This window comes from Chlamydotis macqueenii, chromosome 4, assembly GCF_036417535.1.
Source record: "Chlamydotis macqueenii isolate bChlMac1 chromosome 4, bChlMac1.mat, whole genome shotgun sequence".
NCBI lineage: Eukaryota > Metazoa > Chordata > Aves > Otidiformes > Otididae > Chlamydotis > Chlamydotis macqueenii.
Genome location: NC_141559.1, coordinates 30,388,288 through 30,411,974, shown reverse-complemented (window position 1 = coordinate 30,411,974; position 23,687 = coordinate 30,388,288). Strand labels below are relative to the sequence as shown.

The 23,687-nt window shown below is 41.1% G+C and overlaps 1 protein-coding gene across 2 annotated transcripts in view; it reads right to left on the bottom strand.

Moving 5' to 3' along the window:
- The window catches only part of UNC5C (unc-5 netrin receptor C), a 258,738-nt gene that overhangs the window by 83,379 nt on the left and 151,672 nt on the right, over positions 1 to 23,687 (bottom strand). For both annotated transcript variants that reach the window (XM_086746145.1, XM_086746146.1), the window contains exon 2: positions 11,797 to 12,018. In XM_086746145.1, coding sequence (XP_086602271.1) covers positions 11,797 to 12,018 — 222 coding nt within the window. The remainder of the gene's footprint in view (positions 1 to 11,796; positions 12,019 to 23,687) is intronic.

Here is a 23,687-nt window from a genome sequence, read left to right as displayed (position 1 = left end):
GATGATTTCATAATGGCACACTTTGCCTATAGCTTATTTTCTATATAGAGTATCTGTAATCTTAACAAAAGATAGACAGACAGATAGATACCTAGAGATAGTTTAAAAGAGCAAACAGCTTTAACACCCAATAATCCTTCATGCTGTGACTGCAAGCACCTGGTTTTGCCTCAGTACTGCTTCTGCATAAATTGTGGCTGGCTGGTGATATGAAATAACTGCATGAAAACAACAAACAATTTTCCACAAATATTAGCTTAAATATTTAAATTAAAGGCTTCCAGCTATTTTTCCTCTCTTCATAACTTTCTCTTTAGGAAACAGACACATTCTTAACTCAAATTAATACAGATGGAAGGCAACAGCCTAAAAAAGTCAAGTTTGTCTTAAAATCGATGTCAAGTTTGCACTGGTTTGCAGCAGTTAGCTACTGGTATCCAATTACCAGCTAACAGTAGGGAGTTAAGCTAAGATCCCAGCTCCCCTACTATTTTTTAACTGACTTGCACAAAAATTACAAAGGGCTGTCTTCAGAGAGATTTCACTTTGAACTGGAATTAAAGAACACACATTCTGTTTGGGTTTTATTTTCTTCTAGTGAACACAAGGCCTTTTTGTTCTTTTCCCGTTAACAACCGAAGGGCCAAGTTGTGTAAGATGCAGGGAATACTTGGAAACAGAGTTCTTGAATGCTGGTGGAAAACAAGCTTCGTGCCCTGGTCCCTGCCAGGGTGGTGGAGGTGGGCAGCACAGCCCTGGGGGCTTGTCCCCTTGGGGAAGGCAAAATAGCAGCTGATTGCTGTACATCAGCCTTGAACTACTGCTGTTTTCTACCTTAGAACAGCACTGCATTCCTTGTTCTCAGCCTATAAACAGTTCAGAGACAAAGGAAAAACACCCCCCCTCCTTTTTTTTAATGGAGGTTATTTTCTGGTTGATGGCATTTCTTGTTAATATGCACAAATTGCTCCAAAATGCATAGTTCTCTTCCATATGTAACAATGTGTGCCTATTGTCGCTGTTTTCTTTTTTATTTTTCCCTTTTTCCTTACGAAAGTAATAATCATGCTCTAGTGTAGCACAACTCCAAAGAAAACCTCACTACAAGCACATATTTACGTTCAGCCATGGGCATCATCGTTTCTGAACTGACACAGGCTGAGGTCTAGGAGCAGAACAAACGCGAGTAGAAGCGTCCTGACTCAAATCATCCTGATATTAAGCAACCCTGAGCTGTGGTACCCAAGCAATTCTCTGCTAGGCTGGTGCTACTTACAGGGAGCAGGAAGAAGAGAAGTCATCTGCATAGGAAAGCCTAAGTATGAGCTCTTAGCAGCTCCAGATTTTGGGTCAAAGTCCAGTCTTCCCTTCTTTTGGTTGAGGCACATGCAGCTGAGAAAAGATGTTGTGGCTTGTTTTTTTTTAAGGGCCAGAAAAAAAAAAACTGTCAGTAGTTCATGTTTTACTTAAAGCTGCAGTTGAGACTTCACAAAGCAAATCTGTGCACTTTTTATTTCTGGTTCAGAGGATTTACATGCTCTTTCTAATGATCTGGGCCTTCAGCAGTGGGTAATGCTTCCCAGTCCCTAGCTTAGTGCTCATGCAAAATTGAAGCACTTTTGAGGCAGTTTAGAGCCTACAGATGAATCTCAATGTGCAGGCAAAAAGGAAGAATGGTTGTTTAGCACTTCACTAGAAGAAGCGAGGAAATTATGAAAAAAAAAAAAAAAAGAGAAATCTAGTGAACTTCAAACATCTGGGAAGCCAAACAAGAGCATCTGAATTTTCAACAGCATGTTTACATTCCCTTCATATAGTGGAGGGGAGGGCGTAGGGAAATGAACAATAAATGTGTTTCTGTGTAAATTTTTATATAAAAATATACACCCATTTGTTTATGTTATTGACTTACTGATATATGCATATGTGTGTGTGTGTATATATATAAAAATACGAATCTGCACATGTGCTTATATACCACACCCACTCTGTGTGGTTTTGAGAAGCAGAGACAGCGTGAAAACGCCTTATTTCTGTGAATTTGATGCAATGACCCAGTTCAGTGACTGGTGCAGGTACTGTGGGAACAAGGACAGTCGCAGTGTGACACAAGGGGTCACTCGGGAGCCTTCCTCAGCTCTTGTGTTCCTGGTTTTCACTCCACGATGTGCAGGCAGGAACAGCAGGCTGGGGCAGGAGCGTAAAAGCCCCGTCGTTTTTTGCCGCTGTGGTTCTGCATGCTAGGGGTGACATTTGACAGCCGACTTAGGTATTTTGAAAAAAAAAAAAAAAAAAAAAAAAAAAAAAAGAATTGGAAGAAAAAAAGAAAAAGCAAGCGCTGTTTTCAAAGCGGCTTTGTCCAGTGCGCTGTCATGTGAAGTGACTTTCACCAGACAGAGATGAAGCTCTGGGAATTTACTGTCTGTTCCCCCATCCCGCGTGTTTTCAGGGCTGTGCCAGGGCAGCAATCAAAACACCACCTCCTGAAAGCCAGGAGATTTTTCTTAGTTTGTAGTGAATAAAGGAATCATTGCAGAAAGGCATGCAAAAAGGCAGCTGGGTGGTCACAGAAGTCATTTGGTGCACACATGCTTCTGGATACTGCGCAACTCATGATCCCCGTCAGCTATAGCGAGGCACCAGGGATGCAGGCAAGTCACTCTGCAGATCCATGCGACTTTGAAATGAAAAAAGACCTTTTTTATTATGTAGGTAAACACTGTTAATATTATCCTTGTGATTCTGGCTGCTTCATTTTTCAGTATTTTTTTCTTCTGGTAACCACTCAGACTGAATTCAGATATTGGTTTCCACCTTAGTTGAAGAACAAAAGGATTAAAACTAAACCCCAAAGCAAGCCTGATCCACTTCTATGCATCGTTATTCTTCGAGCCTGGCAATTCTTACTCCTCTTCAGAGGAGGACATGGCAACCAAGCCAGCTGCAGTGTCAGCAGTCATCACAGAAACATAATTATACAAGTCACTGGAAAGCCAAAAGCAGCAATCAACCAACCAAGATCCTCTCTAAAATCAAAACCTGGGAGCAAATAATAGAAGAGGCCGCCAAGGTCTAAAGATTGGTATTCAGGGGGAAGAAGAGACAAAGAAGAGTCTGACAAAAGGCGCCCTTTCTGCTCTCACAATCAAAATATGAAGAGGGACGAGAAGTTATGAGGAATTGTGAAAGGCATCCCATCAAAACCTGATGAAAAAGAGCTGTACATAACCTTGCAGGTGAATGGCAGCACTGCTGGTACCTATCGCATCGCACTGCTCATTTATACATGAATCAGGAAATCATGGGAATGACAAAATAAATACAGGCAGTAAACCTGCAAAGGTAGCACAAAATTAGATCCTGTACAGGTCAGAGCTGCATGTGACAGCCACCTTGCTTTCCCTTACACATTAGGGATGACTTGGTACCCTATCCGCACAGTGAAAAAAGCCTCACTAAAGGTGACCTATGTGCAACAGTTGTTCAACACAAATACGTTCTTTAAAAAAAAAAAAAAAAGATTTCTCCAGTGTTGTTTTAAGCAATAAGAATTCTTCTTCAGAGAAGTACTTCACTGTCTAATGAGCTAAAGTACAAGATACTACTCAGGTAACTGAGATACAAGCTTACACAGACATCAAGGGACTCAAGACAACAACACTTAAATGTCTTGCACAGTCATCAAGTCTCTATGTCCCCCAATGTCTCTAAACAGCATTAGATCACATTTCCAGTGACTGCATCAGACTATAACTTGTTCTCATAGAAGAAAAAGTAAGGTATAACTTCCATTTCCCTGAATATTTTCAGGGATTTTTGCAAAGAAACTACACACTTACTAGTCCTACTCATTCTCATACTTAATTAACTGAAAAAAAACCACATTTATAGGACGCCCTGTAGGTGCCCTTGGACTGCCAAGCTGCTACTGACTGCAGCACTTTTGTTTGACAGCCCACAAGACCTTGCCTCAGTTCTTCTTTTCCACCATTCCTGTATCCAAAACCCAATTGTTTTCCATTGAGGCCAGCAGATGCAGGATGAAGACTAACCTTTGAGACTTGTCTCCAAACCAAGTAGACATTTATTGGCCTTTTAGGCACCAGACCACCCTTGCTGCGAGGACTCCTCATCCCACACAAATGGTGTTCAGCTCCAAAGGAGCCAGTGGAGGGGGATGGAAAAAGGAAGCACTGCTGTGCAAAGCTGTGACTAGTCGGAAGCTGTGGTGGGTGGACTGGTGTCTGAAGATGTCTTTTGAGGAATTAATGGGAGCATGTAACAAACCATTTTACTGAAGGAAAAACTTGAAGGGAGAGAAGTGTAGGCTAGAAATATTCAGAGGGGTATCCTCAATTGTTTCAGATGAATGCACTAAGCATCCATATCCCTCCTATTATTATTTTAAATAACTTTATTTCCTGTCTCAGATTTGCTTTTCTAGAAGCCCACAGGAAACCTTCAGGACATTTAGGCAAACAGCTGCAGATAGGAAGTTAATGCTGCAATAAGAAAGGAATAAATATCCTAAAGCTTTTATCTTTTAGTCCCAAAGCATTTTGCAAAGGTAAATAACAGAGACATTGAGTGATTTGCACAGAGATACATGGTGTATCCACAGAAAATTTGGAAAAGGCAAACGAGCCTTCTCACGGACCCATCGTTACTCACAGGAAGAGCACAAGCAGGATTAACTCGCAGGAAGAGTAGCTCCCTCTGGGCCCCCCTGTTAGCATCCCTGGATGCCCTGAAGGATAGCGGGACTGCTGAAGCTGGGAGAGCCTGGCTCAGTCAGCTTAGCAGCACCAGGGCAGAGGGTTCGCGAGGTCCATGGCTGCTGTCTGTAAAGGCAAAGAGCTGCTGGAAAGGACAGCAGTAGGAGAAGAACAGGCAAGTGTTAATGGCTGTGAACATGTAAAGAAGATACCTACATGTATCTCCTAGAATATGAAGATATGAAGATAGAAGCTAGAAGCAGCCTTCCACAAAGACTTTTAGGGACAAAAAAACCCACACACAACAGTCTAATTAAAGAAGAGATTAATGATACATTAACGTACGTTTTATAATTATGTTATACATGGTGGATACTATACTCAGTGTAGTCTAAACTAAAAAAAAAAAACAAACAAAAAAACCACCAAAAAAATAATGGTCTTTTACAGGGTTCTATACAAAAAGATAAACTTGCTGAGTTTGGGGGGTGGTTTTGTATTGCATGTAATCATGCCAGAAGCAAATACCTGCTCCAATGTTCTTATTGTGCTTATAAAAATATTATTTTCCTTCTTTAGGTCAGGACTGACCTCAGTGATGTCTCCACTCACTTCAATGAAAATGAACACCATTTTGAATTCATATCCTAGAAAATGGTGATTCTCTGCCCCTGCATGCGTGTTGCTTCCAGTGTTTCCAAACTGGCTCTTTTTCTATCAAAGTATACTGATTACTGAAGATAAAAGTGGAAAATTTGCCTGCTGGCAAAAAAATGCCTGCAGCAGCTTTGTTGTCAGGTATTCCCTTGACCTGAGCATGCTGGGGACCACATTCCCAGCAGCTGATCTTGAAGATGCAAACTGCAAGAAGAGATAACTTCTTTTGCAGGGGTGACAGGCACAGGGCTCCTCTTCCCTGGGAGAGCTGCCCATCAGGCCACAGGCAGCAATAGGCAGAGAGAAGACAGCCCGAGTGACATCTAAAACGGCTGCAACCTAAATGTCAAATTGGAAAAAAAGCATGAGTCTGTTCATACGCTTTTATGTAAGTAAACAGCCTGTATTTCCCCAGAGAATACCAGTTCTTTGGAGAAATAGAGTTGTCTGCTCCTTTCAGCACCAGCTGCAGCCTTTTAGACCACGTATACAAGTATGTTTTGCTTACAGTGTACTTCCAAAGAGGGTACAGGCTTTGAATTACTAAAGAAAATGGACTGTAGTATCAATTCTAACCCACATCTCAAAACTATTAATAGAAACATTTGGGAAAAGATACACAGACACATTTTTAAATTTCCTAAAATGAGTTGGATTACAGCAGAGTATTGAAGAAGCTGAGCTAAAAACTGGCAACATGTTGCTGAGAAAAAATTATTTTGAATCAGGGTACTTGGTGTTTGTAATGGATTTGATCCAATGAAAAACGGAAAATAAAATTACTTGTGACAACAGTGGAATGAAAACAATCCTTATTTATTATATGTGGCTACCCTTACTAACATAACCCCACGGTATTCTACCCCAGAGAGTCAAAATACTGCAGGCTAAGTATAACTGGAGCATTTAGCATCACTTGTCATCTCCTTAGTCAAGTTAATGGGCATACTGTTGCTCAGAAAAATAGCTTTTTTCCCCTTATCTTTTGGACTCTTGAAAAATAATACAGAGAATTAGGAAGCTACAGCAGGTCAAGAAGCAAAAAGAGATTAAGGAAGGAAGATGTGCAGAGAGGGAAAAGAGCAGTAAGGAAAGGAAGATATGCAGGTTACAGAAAAGAAGTAAAATGGTACCCCTCTGCGCTCATCTCCCTGAGCTGTGCTTATATGGGGACAGGTAGCACCTGAATTTCATATCTGGGCTCCCAAATTAAGTTCTTCAACACTGGTATTCAAAAAATGGCTGTATTTCAAAAGTCACAATAGTTTTTCCTATTTATAAAAATTACTAAGACAAATGAGCACAACTGCTCAAAAAGAGCGGTTAGATGATGATCTTTACTGTATAAAAGTCCCAGTTTAAACAACGTCTGAACAAGTTCATGTGACTTTTGTCTTTACGGCAATGCAGCCTTCCAAAATGTGGTGTCACAAACACCAAAATAAACGGCTTTCATGAGATGTATACACAGGGAGGAAGATAAAGTGACAGAGCACTGTGTGCTCAAAGTGATTTTTCTATCTCTGCACACAGTGCCAGAGGAGCAGAGACAGTCGCTGTGGAGGTTTCCCTACTGCTGTCTTGGCTGCAGCATCTTGTAAGAGCTGTTTGAAAGGCAAAAGGGCAGATGTCAATCTTTGATCTTTCTTTTGAGAGGGTGATCTATTAACAGCTTACCTAGCTGGGTATCTACTCCCTCAACAGGATGTCAAACCCATTACTTAAGGTAAAGACCTCCTATTTGCCAGATCAATGCTGACTAGATGTCAAAAGCTCAGTCTCCTTTCATCAAATCTGCAAGTCATCCAAAAATACTTTATTAATGGGGAATGGTAATGACGGGAGGTAAGCGTGGGAATCACAGTAGTGACTATGTAAAGAAACTGAAACAAAGAAGTCTGAGATTTCTGTCTGAAAAGTAGGGCATATTCATTCACCTCAGCACAGTTCGATAAATCCTCTTAATCAGGACAAAAATCTTATTCTGAGCCAGATTCTAACTATATTTTTTGTTGATTTGTGGGGAGGTAGAGAGTTGAAGTGGTACCTGAAGGAAAAGTCCTCGGAGCCACCTATCCTCCTTGCTGAAGGATGAGTAGCACTGGGGATGCTCCTGGGGGACATTAGGTCTTCTGAGAGCCTGCTTCTGAAGGCAGGACATGGGAAAAAGGACTGGCAACTTCACCTGCTCCTTAACAAAGCCTCCCTCGGTGTGCCTTTCCTCTGAAACTGCACAGACAAACCTGTTCATTTTGCACTAGCTGGGCCCTCAGGCCAGACTCAAGAGTTCTTATTCCATCTCGCTGCTACTTGGGAACACAGAGGAGGTCATCAGCAAGCTCCCTGAGCCCTCCTCTCTGTATGCATCCCAGCAAAAGAGGACAAAAAGCCTAGGCAAACAATAATGCTGGTTGAATTGCCCAATATGTCTATTTAATTAGCACTTAGAAGAGTCCCAAATGTTGTTTTCTCCTTGCTTGAAGGAGGCAGAAGAAGAACATGTCACCAGCATTGCAGAGGGCAAGACGAGTTTTATAGATCATTTCACCTTAATAATAATGGATAAACTATTACAAAGCATATCCAAATTGAAAAGACAAAAACAAGATCCATGTAGTCCTGAGTTTCCTCTGTCGTACCTCTCTGGAATGTGGGGTTTGATTTAGCAGCATTTAATCCCTCTGGACAAATGAAAGGAGTGCGGGACACTGATTTTCTATATAACCACAACTCTCCCACCACTGTAGAATTAGTATGTTTGTGTGTGTCTGAAAATATTCCTCCATAAAAAGCATACATGCAAAATAAATTCTTTTGCCATAGCCATTTTCAGAGGTACAGTGACTTGAAAAATGTCCACAAATTGCTCTAACAGTTATTGATGCTATTGAGCTTCCTGCCCTGTGACAACGGAATTTTCTTCCACCCAAAAGCATCAGTTCTGCAGGGTTCCTTTTACTTTTGTTGCTGTTATCTTTTACGACAGTCAGTCATAAAATCAAATATGTTCCCACAAAACAGCTTTCATCTTTGTTTTTTTTTTTTTAAAACCAGTATTCTTATTCTTTAAATATATTTTTCCACATTAACAGGAAAATATTCCAGTAAAAACATAAAAAAGACCATGCTCTGCCTTGTATTTCACATACATAGGAAATGAAAGAATCAAAGATGCACACTAAAAATTTTCAAAGCACCCATTTGACTTCTTCATGAAAATGCTTAGCTTTTTCCATAAAGAAGAAACATGCCAGCAAGTGTGAGGATTAAAAAAAAACCAGAATGTAATGATTTTCTGTGTAAGGCTTCTGGCTTCTCAGACTCAATCACTGGAATTTTTTTTTGCAAGGTTCTCTCTTCAGGCTAATTTAATTAAACAAAGTGGTACCAGAACACCCTGTCACTGTTACTGTTCTCATCCTCTCCAACCAACAGAAGGCAACAACTCCCACAGAGTTCCTGTGCCTGTTCTTTACGGTAATGCTTTACCTACTGTTTAAAAATATTCCACGGTGTGAAGTGCATGTAACTATAACTCTTATTTTGTACCTTCTTTCTGTTACAAAGAAAAAAAGATCTATACATAGGAAAGAGATAAAAATACTTACTTTTTCCTCATAAAAATTAACCTTCTTAATACATTCAACATTTCTATCTAGCAGCTCTCTTCAACGAGAGCTCAGCTGCACTCTCATTCCATCTCCTGTGCCACTGCTATTGCTGTGCTGTTGTCTCTGGTTTTACCAATGACAGAAACAAATTTGCCTTATAAGAAGAGTTAATCATCTCTACACAGATTTCATTCCTGGGCACAGGCTCGAAGTCCATGAACACATAATATTTTGCAAATCAAAACGTATTCCTCTCTTTCATGCATCATTTAGAATCCCAAGATGATAAACTGCTAGCATCACACTTGTATTTTAGTCCTCTTTCTTCCCGATTACTTGTCCTTAACAAAAGAAAGCACAGTTGACCTTTACTTTTTTCCTCTCATGTATTTTATTATCTGTTTGTCTTGTTTTCCTTTGCTTTGCTTTTCTACCAAAAAAAACCTGAGAGAGAAAGCCTGGTTCAAAAATGGTAGCAGAAGACAGTCTCAGCATGGTGCTCTTCTTCATATTTAGGGAGAACAGACCTTAAGAATGGTAAAATATCAGGAAAGAAGAATCCGTCCAGTTTTCAGTCGCTTGGATGACATGACTGACCCGCCAGAAACACTGCATAACCGAGATCCCTTTGAGCCCCAGGTTATCAATGTAAAGTCTAGATGTAAACTGGTTTGCGGTTTGCGGACAATTTCTCCAACCTCTCTAACTGCACGCCTGAAGCCAGCAGCAGCATAGGATGGGCTTGGGCTGTTGTCCTTATGCCATCCTCTGAGCAGCTCAGTTACTACTGCTGTGCCCTAAGTTACAACTACCGCACTAGCTATCCAAAAACAGCAAAAGAAACCAAAATATCCTCAAAAGTGGTGGAGTCAAAGGGCTTTGCCAGCCAATGAACTCATACCTCCTTCTTTGGGCACCAGAATAAATCCTCACGGTCACTGTCGCCTGCAAATTTTTCACCAGCTCCAGCTGGATATATTTTCCTGAGCTTCCACTGCTTTGAAGAACATATTATTTTACCACTACCTTAAATACATTGTTTACCCATTTCTACACTAACTACGTGCTATGAGCCCTAAATTCTCAGTCTACTTACAGGAAGGTGCACAAACACTGCAACTGTGACACGCGTTAACCAACCTTTTGGCAACAACCGGGTTGACCGATAAATTTAGGTTCTGATGACAGCTTCATTTTAACAAGCTATTAGTGTGACTGGGTTTGTGGCTCTTGTGCTAATAATCTGATGCGCACAGGTTTTGACACCCCCCTTCCCCCAAACACCAGTAGATTATGTTAATCTCTAATTGGATATGGGTTTCGTTTGCATATAATTGCTGCTGTTTGTTATGCAAAACGTTTGTCCTTTGATACATTCAGATGCATCTCTTTTCAAGACTGGTGTACATCTGTAGAATTCAATTTGCTTTACGGAGCGATGAAGTTTTTCTACAGTAAGACTTTTGAGAAAAAAAAGAATAAAGTTCTCACCTGTAGTGAAAAATTTCATCTGTAGCGAAACATTTTCATGTTTCTCAATGCTGATGTTAATAAAAGCTTAAAAAAATTAACACAGTGATAGCTACCCTCCCGCTTGTCCTTATTCATTCCAGTGGACTCCCATGGATTAAAAAAATTGAAGATATATTAAGTAACAAGAATTTTTTTTCTCTCCAGTTTTTCTGCTGCAGTCAACTTGTTGGAAAAGCCAATTCTTACAAACAAACAAACAGGCCCAAAGTTCAATACAGGTTTTTTCCTACAGCCTTTCTTCCTACACCCACCTTCTCTTTTTCAAGCTGAGAACACTGCAGTACCGTTAAAAGCTTATGCTTTTGATCTCTGTGCAAATAAATGAGCTGAAACAAATAAAACTCAGTTCACAAGAGACTTCCAAGACATCTGGTGGAGTTATTTTTCTAAGTAATTAGACCAAGTGGTGGTGTAATTCCCAAAGGAAATGTACCTTCTTGCTTGGTATCCAGTTATTTCTCAGCACCATCAAAACAGCAGTAAGTCCTACTTCTCTCCTTGCATGTGACTTAAACTCTATTCATTTCCAGTTTTCACAAACGGGAACAATCTGGTTTATCAAGTTTTTAATCTTTCCCCCCCCTCCCCTGGTACTATCAGTGTCCTATTTTTCTTCCATGAATGTCAGTAAGATTTCTGATATTGACTGAGGAAGGATGAGGCTCCTAGATGCTTCTTTTTTTTTTCCCCTCATTAATTTACTGCATTTCTCCTTCATACAGGCTCCATGAAGCAGGCAGAAAAAGTGTAATGGAATAACAGCCAGGTACTTGCTCTGGGTCAATACACTGCTCTAAACTGTCCCCAGGTGTTTCTGCCAGAAGCTGAGTAAATTTCTCCTTTTTTTTCCTGAATCTCCCCAAGAAAGCATCATTCTGGGAACAACCCAATGGCATTTTGGTGAGAATGCAGTTCTCAGTCTGTGACCACAATACAGTGCAGCCACGGGGAATTTGTGACACTGTGGAAGCACACAGGGAGTAGACCTGGCTGCGAAAGCAATTCTGTTTTGTTTGTGCACATTTGTCCTGTGTTTTTTTTTTTGTTTCAAACTCAGGCAGGGTGCTCTACAACCATGTTTTACTAAGTGACCTGGATGCAGACACCACCTCTGTGCTATGACAGCTAATGTTCAGCAACGTCAGATAGAGAATTCACAGCTGTATCAAAAGTGAAGAAAAGTGAGTAGCTGCCATATGAAATAGATGCTAGATTACAGTGGTAGGCTTGATATTAATGCTTTTTACTTCTCATCCCTCCAAGACATAACGCAAACTCACCAGAGGTTTCATCTACTCTCTCATCCACCACATGGTCCTTCTGATGAACCCATTCGCTGTTGCACTTAAAATAGATCTGCGTGGCTGGGCTCGCTTTGCAGTACAGGTTCACGGGTTTGTTCTTCACAATGTAAGCCTCTTCGGGTTCGATGAGGAAGTGGGGTAATGGCTCTGGAGGATCAGATGGAAAAGTTTCTGGAAGTTCATGAAAAAAGTCATCATCTGTAGGGAAAAGACAAAAAAGACAAATGAAACAACCACAATTCACCTGTCAAAGATTTATAAGCACTTTCTGAAAATTTCAAAAGGAGCATATTTTCATACTTCTCATACTAAAAACTGCTGGGTTTAGACCAGAAGAAGTTGTTTTTTATATCCTGAGCTCTCTTTCCTCTATGCAATGTGACAGGATGTGCACATTCACTTGACTGGGAACGGTCCTTTGTTAACATCACCAGCAATTCTAGCAATGAAGCATTATGTTAGTGCTTGAGAGACTTGCCTGCAAAACCATAAAAAGAAATAACAGAAACTTTTGGAGGCTTCAAGGTCACACTTTTCAATAGTGACTTATCACACTGTTTAATCAAGTGCATGCTCATAGCTAGTATTGGCTGAGGCAGTCAAAAATAGGAAATAGCTCCTTTCATTTCAGATGAGCAATTTGAAATCTGCTCTAAGGGCAAAAGATTAAATGCAAGTCCAGTCTACACCTCTTTGTTCATACTCTGACTCTCTTGCTAAGACTGCTAATGAAGGTGCCAAGCTGTGCTTTATTTACTTGGTTTGTAGTACACTAGTCTGCAGGGTCCTCACTACAGAGAGGAACTGGGAGCTGGAACATGGGGCAGAGCAGCTGGGAGATGGTGACATTTTGGGCCAACGCGGATGCATGCTCCTGACTTAAGGAACCTCTGCACCTCTCTGGTACTGCTGGTAATGAATAAAGTCAACGCAAGAAGTCTCGAAAAGGAGGAAAAGAATCCCATGCACAGGAGGCAGCACTGAAAACACCTAACACATACTGTCCTTTCTCTCTCTCTCCCTCTTTACAACTTCTCTGCTCCTTTCTGCAGAGGAAGTCTTCTACATCAGAAAGCACCAATTCAGCAGAGAATAACACTCTCCCCATCCACCTCCCCACCTGCCGGCAGCACACAAGAACATCCAAGAGGCTCCCAGAGGCAAAGGGGTGGGGGGACACCAACTACTGCCAGATCCACCAGCAGCAAGCTGACAGTCCTCAAGGCCTTATTCAATCCTCCCCTTTCTGCCTCTGAAGCAGCTATTGTTATATGCAGTGATGGATGCTGCCGATGGTCAATAAAACACCAATGAACATCAAACCAAAAATACCGGGAAAGGCTGGCTATCTTCTCCTTGCCAGTCTTCATGGACATGAAATGTCAGGCGGATACCTCCCCATACCTAAGGCATGCCTGAGCAGGCTGTGTCCAGAATTACAAGGGGCATGAAAAACTCTCCCTTTGGCCACTGCTTTTGCAGAAAGAGAAGAAAGAACAGGAACAGATGAAGGAAACAGGGGGAGAGATGGTAATATGGTACTCATTCATGGAACTATATGGACATAGACCATACGTCTCTATCAGTGATTGGAATACCTTACACAGCAAAAGATTTTGTGAACCTCTTGAACTATTTATGAAGGGAGCATATGTTCACTATTTTTTCCTCCTTCATTTTAATTTAAAAATACTCCTGCCCTTTTGGGTGTTTCATTTTACAAAGAGTAACAGGCCTGACTCACCACCACATCACTCCCCAATAGCTGATAGAACTGAACTGTTCAATGACAGAAGAAAGGGCCACTAAATAAGGCCTGGCATTTTTCTAGCAAAGGGAAAATCTGTGACATACTATAACAACTCAATTTCCCTCTCCAACTAATCATCTCTGAATATTCAAATTAAATTTAATTTTTATCACTTTCCCATCCTTCCTTTTCTTCTGTGCTTTCCTCTTCACTCTGACCACACCAGCCTCCTCTTTCTGCAATCCCATTTCCACTGCCCGTTAGGTCCTTGCTCCATTTTGCTCTCCAGTTTTTTTTCCAAAGAGAAAGATAAGTTAGAATAAGTTAATGGGAGTCTATATTTGGTTTCATGACAACAAATCACGCCTGAACTGAAGCAAGAGGCTTTCAGCATTCCTCATTGCCTTCTATCCGTATCTCCCCCTCTTCCCCACTCCCTCCCTCTCACACAGGCTGCTCCATAGACATCCACAACGCAAAAACATTAGAGATGAATCATTTCCCCTGAATTACCACAGGACGTATCTTTTTCTTCTGGTCATTTAATTGCAAATCACTGAGCAGACAGATGGAAACTAACAAAGCACACATATGTTTTATAATTAAACAAGCATTGCTTCACTAATTTCTGGTGACTGGAAGAACAAATGTATTTATTTTCACCACTAGATTTCTGCACATTATCAAAGACAATACTTACGCTGCCTGACCAATTAACTGCATCTTATCAAAGATGTAACTAGAATGTCTAAAAGGAGGGATCAGCAAGCTGCAGAAAAGAAAAAAAGGTGGGGTTTAATATTATTCCTTTAATCAGTCTGGAGACTGATCAGTGTGGGCTTTGGCTCTCCCTCCTGAAGGTAACTGCTTCTGAAGTCTAAATATTATTTTTATGTTACAGTGGATTCACAGTACTGCCAGTACGTGACAACCTAGTGTCACATTTTGATTGTGGCGATAGCTGTTTCTCTCCCCCAGCCTGGGATCCCGCAGTCAGGTACAAGCCACTTTTCTTACCGGCTTCTTGGTCTAATTCCACCTTACTCTTCTTAAGCAATAACAAAGCCCAGCTTTATTTTTCCACACTCTTTCTCATCACTATCGAGAGGCATCTGAACTGCTCTTAAATGTTAGAGATATAGATGGAAACCATTCACAAACTGTCACACAACAGAGTGCGCAGAGGCTGCCTTGTCCCTGGAAACTGGCATTTAGAATCTGCACTTTTCCAATAAATTTAAGATGGTAGCTAAGACGGATTTTTTTGGCTTTTAAAACCGGACTATGTTCATTCAATCCCTGCCCTTGTACTGTTGCTCTTAGTAGCAACACTGGACTCTTTTTTTTTTTTATGGAGTAGGTTCTTAAGAGGAACATCCAGAATATGACCACAACTAGGTTTTTCTGTGTTTGTCAGAAGAAAACCTCAATCACACTGCAAAGCTAGTACTACCAGCATTAGCACCCAGGGCCCCTCGCTCCTGCTGCTCACTGCTGAAAGGTAACAGGCGGCTGTACCAGCCTGTCTGAATCGCAGCGGGAAGTCACTTGGTGTTCCCTGCGTTCCCCAAAGGGATGGGATCGGCTGCTGCAGAGAGGCACTCTCTCCCTACCGTCCGTCCAGGCACACCAGCCGCCAACGGTTAAAGCTGCAGGACGGTGGTTTACAGGCAGACAGGATGCGGAGCCGCGATTCCCCTGTGCCGGGCTGCGGTACTCGCCTCTCAGGATGAGGATGCATCGAGGAAGAGGAACCTTAAATCCCTTTGTGATGGCTTGTCCATCACAACAGACACAGCTTCGGCACGGCACGGCTTAGGACAGTTGACTGATTCGGCTGCTGATCTGGGACAGGGTTTTGAACCATCAACCTTAACATACATCTTGGATCCAAGTCTTGCATCTAATTTTTTTTTTTTAATTAGACTGATATACTGCTATACTTGCAGCAACACATGAGCAAAATTATAATGGCGGTGTAATTATAGAACAAAACATTTTTAAGAATCCAACACAGATATTTACCTCTGAAAATGTCAATATCGGACATGTGATTGTGTTAGGTTTTTTGCAACTGTCTACAAAACAAACTTTTGGTAAAACCAAAGTAAACTCATGAATCTGTGTTTTGAGGAGGCCACAGTTTCTAACAACTTAATAAACACTTCCATCAAAGTTTTACATGACCAGCCCTAGTTGAACACAGTTGGTTCCCCTGGTCCATACAAAGACCAAACTCTGACTTAGGTTCTTCAGGGATGACTGTGTAACAACCATGGGCCTATTGCGCTTGTTTCTGTAGTTTGGATTGCTATACGAGGGGATAAATCTTGCCTGAGACTTTGATTTTAACCCTCCTGGTTATTTAAAATGCTCACCTCTCAACAGCAGAGCAGAAGAAAGCAGCAAACTTTATATATCTCTTATTTAACTCTCCTAAGAAGCTAGACATTTTTCTCTTCTGTCTGGAGGGAAAAAAAAGCTAATTAAACCATTTGGGAGTGATCTGGGAGTGTAGATACAAACAAACACTAAAAACTCACATACTTGATTTCCAATCATTATGTCAAAGTCATGTGCAGCAAGTTCCCCTTACAACCTTGATCAAACGCAAACAGGAGGCATCCATGGTTCTCCCCTGTTGTAACAAATCCCCTTCTGTGCTCAGTAACTTTGAGCTGCAAGTTTACCTCTGCAGTATGTCACATTCATCTTTATTTTCACATAATAAAGTGTACAGCCCATCTGTTGTTATTGACTGATTTATATTAGCAAGACAAAAGACCTGATTAATGGTACCGCTGAACTGGTTTCACTCATGCAATTCATTTATATTAAGAAAATAAATTTTTAAAAGCCATTTTAATCTATAAACTTCATTTGGAATTTTTATTTTAGTCACTGGCCTGAATACTGATACGCTCTTTTATTTGCCTTTTGTAGTACCTGACAATTTTGTATTTTTTTAAATGCAAGTCAAATGCAAAATCTATAGGAACAGGTGAAGTGTCACTGAAATCAGTATTGATAGAAGCTGGCATGGACTGTCACACGTAGGACTTTTAGTTTAATTTTAATTAAATTTTCTTCTAAGGTAAAATAAATCTTTGCTTAAGCCAGGAACCTTTTGACGTTAGGAAAGGTCTATTTTTTCCATGCATTTGTTTGTAAAACTGTACATATTATAGCTCTTCGTGCAGAATGAGTGAAAAAGGAGATTTTATGGTATACTTCCCTTTTTATGGACTAGTATCCCTGCTTTAATCTGTGGCAGGAAAATATTGTGCTCTGTACACCAATCTATTCATCTCTAGATCACTAGTTTTATTACTATATATCAAGCTTTAATTCTCATCAACCCAGCATATAACTCACTGTATTTCTGAACTGCGAGACTTAAACTATTATTGCTTAGATCATAATATATTGGACCATTATCTCTTTGTGCGAGACCTGAAGCAAATTTTTCTCAAATGGAATTTACTTCAGAATGATTCAAGAGTAATTTAAAATGAATGGCTGCAGAGCTAATTCCATTTGCATTTGGATGCCCATCACTCGGCAAGATCATTCCATGCGTTGCAAGCAAGGCAGCTGGAGTTAACTCTATGGATGAGATTTCTGTTCAGTTTTTTAACGTTATGATTACAAAGCTTTCTAGAGCAACAAGTACTGTTTACTGTGAAATTAACAGCAGGTGCTAGCTCGGTAAGGCAGCTTATCAGGATGGAGGCAAGGGTTTGGGTTACAGTACACACATTTTCAGGAAGGGAAAATTGTTTGAGGTGGAAGTCCTTTGGTCACCGGGTTTTCTGTCCTCCTAGGAAGGGCATACAGTATCACAGTACCACCAAACGGGAAGCAAGGAAGCAAAAAATCCTGTATGCCATACAGCCTGCCTCCACTTTAGAGCCTCATAACACCAACAGAGCTACAAATCCAAAATTAGGCCAAGCTGAATGAGAAACGGGAGAAAATAGCACTTTTTCTAAGTTTCAACTCCATAGAGATGGAGAATGGGCACAGCAAAGCAGAGTCTGTGCCCTGAAAGAGAAAGCACATTTTTCTGTCCCGCCTTGGAGAAGAGGAGGAGGAGGGTGGCCTTCCCAGCACTTATCCTCTGCCAGCCCTGCCTCCAGCTGATTGCAAGGTAGGCATGCAATAAGGCAATCACACATTATTCTTCAGCATCTCAGAAGTGGAAGATTTCACCAAATAGCCCAGAAAGAGTGCAATTTTGTAGCAGCATAATATTTGGCCAGCTTGGGAGGCTGGCATCCGCTTGCTTGTAGCTGAATTCACTGCAGGTCTTTACGTGCCTAAAGACGAGGCTTGGTTTTGCGGCAGCCCACAAACCAGATGCTTGCTGAACCTCGCTGAACTCTCATGGGAGCAAGGTCAAGGGAATTTCAGACTCAAATTTACTGAGCACCTACAAAATTAAATGCTCTTTTTGGCAGGGAAAGTAGACTGCATGCATGGTCTGGGAAAAGTGATAGAGAAATCGATAGGGCATGCAATGTTCACTGTTTTTGGGTGACTTCAGTCCAGAAACAGAATAAATAAAGTCTGCAAAGAGGAATGAACTTCCCCTGCACCTGCAACGGCTAGGTGAAGACCCTCCTAGCACATCTCAGCTTAACAAGACATCCCCAGGAGGTTTAACACAAGCTTTGCATGCACTTAAGAGAACAATGAATATATCCGTGGAGTGGCTACATATAGATAGAAGGTTGCTGGGCAAAAGCCTCCCAGACAAACACACACACTCCCCAAACAGAATCCAAGCACATCCTTTCCTGTCCTCCTGTATCCCTACCAAAAAAAGCAACTGCTGGCAGCACTGCGCCAAGCAGCAGTTTCTCCTGTTGTGCACCTTTCTCCATGCTCCTAAATTACACAAATACTGCACAGTCAGATATAAAGCCAATAACAGAGGAAGACGAAAGAGTGAACGGTTATCACTTGGCAGACACAGACACTATGCAACCATGTCACCTACAGCAATCAGCTTGTGCTTTGTCTCCTCTGCTTTGACAGCACCATCACCTTCTCTCAGGTTAATTCTTGGAATATATTTTGCCTCGCTTACCCTGGCAAACTGCACTGCTGGTCATCAATTAATTCCAGCGGAGTCAGATTTGATTTGCACTAGAGTAAGGAAAATGAGAATCACATCTACATGAGGAAAAGACTGACTGTATCAGCTTTATAAAAGAGCTTTCAAGTTATATATTACTGTCTGGGAAAAAAAGGTATCTTCTCTCAGTTTGTTTAATTCATAATTATAATGAAAGTTTCTGCTTCTCCTGATGCTAATGGCAATTTTATCATTAATCAGATCAGAGGCAAACTAAAGACAAAACATGTGTCCTCAAAACAAGTCCCAAAGCCCTAAGGGAGAGAGATTCCTTTATATATCCCATTGCTAATCCAAGACAAAAATTGCAGATATATACACAGGCATGAGATTTAAGATTCTGTATCCAGAACTTTACCATTACCCTGAGACAAACTCTGTCAGACTACCACTGCTGCCTGAACACGCAAGAGATGGTACAGGTACTTGTTAGCATCGGACTTGGTGTAGGAAAACGACAGAACACAGTATGATTTCACGCCAGTCAATGAAAATACTTTCTGTTGCGTATGAAGAGCACCAAGTTGTTCTTGGGGCTACAAGGTTTATGACAGTTGTCAGTATAAGAAATCTAGCACAGAAATCTGCAAGCGCTATCTATTATAAGCCTGCCTAACCATGTAAGTAAATAAAACAGAGGGGAGGCAAATCATCAGGGGGTGAGGCTGCCTTACGAGCACTGACAGTGTGAAATGCCAAGTGAAGAGGCAAAGGCCCTGTTTCTTTGCTGCCCTGTCCTCTGTACCAGCAGTCACATCCCTCTTTGCAACATTTTCATTAATTCTGATGGAAACTTTGGTTTTGTGCTTGTACAGAGCTACCAGATAAAGCTGGCTCAGTTACTGTGCCATGGCTATAAAAAAATACAGCACCTGAAAACACAATCAAAGTGCTCGTACAAACAGCAGATGACATCAGTGACATTTCTTGGTAATTATTATCCTGTGGAAGATTGCTCTGCTTTGTCCTGTTGCTCTCTCTTTCCATTTGTTTACAACTAATAAAATATTCATGCTTTAAAAAAAAAAAAAAGAAAAAGAAAAAAAAAAGAAAAAAGATGGGTTGCAGACTGTCTCTGAAACTTTATCTCCCTTACTCCGCCATGTAACAAAACCACAGAGAATAACACTCAAGTGTTACTTTGCCAAGCTCGCATGCTGTATTGCATAAGTGTGAGCTCTGGGCATTTAATCTAATTAGAAAATTAACACTACTCCTGTTAGGCACGGTTGTGCTGGTAGAGTTCAAGCAGTCTGGCTGCATATTTTTGCTAGTTCTGTTTTCTCTGATACAAATGCAATGTATGAACAGCACAGAAACTCCAGTGTGAGACCATGAGATTTTACGTCCTGCTCGTAAAATTGAAATGTATTTTTCCTTTTGGATTCTAGCTTGTGATGGGTGGTCTGCACAATGGCATGGGACCCCCTCCTAACCACCTGCAAAGCAAAGCCTAATTTGAAACATTTCTGCCCCAGCTGCCATTAGTAGTCATAATGGTTGACACAGGGTCAAAAAATTATTAAACCTCTGAGGAGCATCATTTCCTTTTCAGTGCTAGGCTTCACTTTCCTTTGACACATTAGTCCTGAAGCAGCTCCAGGCTCTTGACCCCTCCTTTAACCCTGATAACTAATTAAAGATGGACAAGGCTTAGGCTAAAATACTTTTTGTTAAACCTATTCATTCTCAAGTCCCCTTCAGGCACTCTTTGTCACACTGGACAGAGCCTGCCATATTTACATTAACATGAAAGTAGGTGCCTGTCACAATAATACAAGAAATCTCTTTTTACAAGACCTAACTTAACCTTTGTGGTTAGACAGTACGATGTACTTTATAGCACATAAAACATATTCTCAACATATACTGGAAACAAGTTTCCTGGGTACAGTCCAAAGCACGCAATTCAGGAAAAATCCCAGGATAATTAACTCTGTATGTATTTTTAGAATCAGAAGTTCAGACTCAGGTCCCTTCATCTGACTGCTATGTCAACAGTCCAAATGTGGTGTCCTTAATACAACAAGCAAATGAGGAATTAATTGATCCTACTTTTTCTCACGCAAGGATTTCTTAAGGCTGTATCACGTACTAGAAACAGTAACAGAGCTCAGGCTAAAGAGTCGTCACCCGTAGGCAGATGGATTTTAGGGCCAGTCGTAAATCGTATCACACAGCAAAGTTGGTTTAATATAGATAAATCCGTGTGCAACATACTGTTGATGGCTAGGGCACAATGAAAGGAGTCCCGTACTGCTAGCTTGAGAGAGGATCTGTAACTGGATGTGGTACTTTGCAAATACTTTCTTAGCTTTTTAGGTTGTTTCATATCAGTAATTAAACTTACTTCTTGTATCTGTACATTAGGGTTAAAATGTCAATCCTTTTGTTCTAGTAAGAAGGGCTATTTTTATCATTACTTTTCCCATTATTAAAACTGCTGCAGAGCTCTGCTCCCAGATTTTCAATGCTTTCAAGGCAAGCATTTTTCTCAGCAAAGAGTGATGATCCAACATGTCATGATTAATAAAACTGAGATCCAGTGGGATGTCATGGATCCTGATTTCATGTGCTGTCTAAAGTGTACGGTTAATCTAGTTAGTGGGATCACTCCATCCCAGAAAAACGCAGGACACTTGTCTATACCTAAAATAATAGCTCAGTCGTATGGCCACCTGGTTAAGGCATCAAGCTGAGACTCAGGGGACAGACACTCCTGTTTGACCTTGGGGAAATCGGCTCTGTCAGGTTCAGGGTCCCATCTGCAAAATGGATGTAGCAGTCTAATAGGTAGCACTCTAATTCACTACCCTCAAACTGAGCAAACAACTTGGTACTCAGATTCTTCCTTCAAAATTTCTCCAGAATACCTGTCAGCATCATTTACTAAACAGCCAACAGCAGTTACCCAAAACATCACAAGCAAATCTATGTTTATGAAACAATTAGGGAAGAAAGTCTAGCTATCTTGGAGCTGATGTGAGTTTTGTCGCTGGTCTCCCTCTGCATCAATGGAGCAGTTGAGGAGCAGGATTTGGAGTGGGAGTCAGACCCTGGCTGCTCTGAAGGACTCTCTCCACAGGTTAGGGGCATCCTGGTAAGACTGCTGTCCTAAGACTAACATCAGTCCTCATGAACATCTACCTACTCACTACTTTCTTCCATGGAACTTAATGAGATTATTATTTGCCTGGTGCTAGTTACCTAATTTCAACCACAGGCAATTTTTCAAGAACCATAAATTATTTTGTATGAGGCTGATTTATCCCAGCAGAAGTCCAAATTAAATTAGAAATCCATTAGCTAAATTCTAAGCAGGAGCTTCTGGGGAGAAGGGGAAAAGGAGGGGGGGGAATCTGAGCACCAGATGTGGAAAAGTGGGGAAAAAAAAAAAAATCCTTAAAAGAAGTAGAAAAGGAAAATAAAAGATAAATATCTTGCTATTGAGTTAAGCACCCAGGTATTTAGGAAGCCAGATGGAAGAGCACGGATTATTGCCTAGGATCAGAAATATGACTCAGACATTTATTTATTTATTTTGACTAGCAATTGGGTTTGTAAATACATAAGACTTTGTAAGCAGATGAAAAGCACTGGTCCGCTTGACTATCCTGGTTGCACTCATGAAAATAACAACAGATTGTGTGTACTATATATACTAATAAAGCTAATAATAAGGTGTTCAACCAAACCTTAATACAAAATAATCAAATATATTCCTCTTGCCTCTGAGGGAAAATGAAAGCAAGAAAGGCTTATTTACTGTGGAAACATAAGGGATGATTTAAACAGCTACCACCCTCCATGCAGAGCCTGCTTATTTGAGGAAAGGCACAGACAAGGCACCTCTTTAAGCACACATTTGTTTACAGGAGGGCACATCCTCCCCTCTTGCGGCTCTGCCTCTACCATCAGTAGACCCAGCAAACGAAGGCTGATGGAAGGAGAATGCAGCTAGTCAATTGACATTAATATACATTTTCTGAAGTTGGAAACTATGATGGACGGATCTCAGGGCCCACAGAAGGAAACTGCAACACAGTACCTCTCATACAAGTCATAGAAACAGTCTGCAGCCACACAGTTATTTCAGCAGTCCACCAAAGGTCTGATGTATTCGGTTACAGATTGGAAATATCCCCCCGCAGCAACTAATTTCATCCACATCCATTTCCTAAGTCTTGCCTTAAAATACAAAGAGCAACCTGAGACAGTAGGCTCCTGACTTTGCTTTACCTCCAACCCAACCTTTGGCTGCAGCGCCTGTGAAGTTATCACCCTTTCCATCATCAGGGCACCCAAGATAACTCAAACAGAAGTTCTTGAAACCAGAGAGCAAAGGTGCAGTGCGTATGGGAAGCTCTAACATGTGGATCCCAGTGTGTAAAACTCCAACACCAGCAAAATCATGGTCACTCCTCCTAGCCTTTGTCTCCAAATCTTTTAAAGTTCACTCCACAGCCACTAACAGGAAGAACAAACAAGGGGAGAAAGAACAGGAAATCTTCTGAATACGCACTAATCACAGCTAGGACTGGCAATGGTGGTTAAAGTAGAGAAATCCCCAGGAAGTGCTGAGAACAGATCCAGCACTGATGTTTTGTGGAAAGACAGACAGTGCCAATGTTAAACTCCTGGATCTATCACACACTGACTTACTTCCCTTCCTTATCTGTGAAGAGTTTCTTGTCTGCCACATCCATTTTTAAGGCAAGGTTCCTACAGGGACCAATATCTCTTAATAGCCCAACAGAAAATGCCACTGGAAGTGGGGCTTCAGGTCTTGAAAAGAAAAAGCCTCCCTACCAAGTTACATGGCTGTTTCTCACCAGTGATGTGAATTGGTTTGGACTGAATCAGAAGCTCTATGAAACAGAAACTATGGGTCAGATAGCAACAGCACTGCATTTCAGTAGCTAATGCACACGTGCAGGAACAGACTGAAAAGGTTGCTTGAAGTGTTTCTAGCTTGAC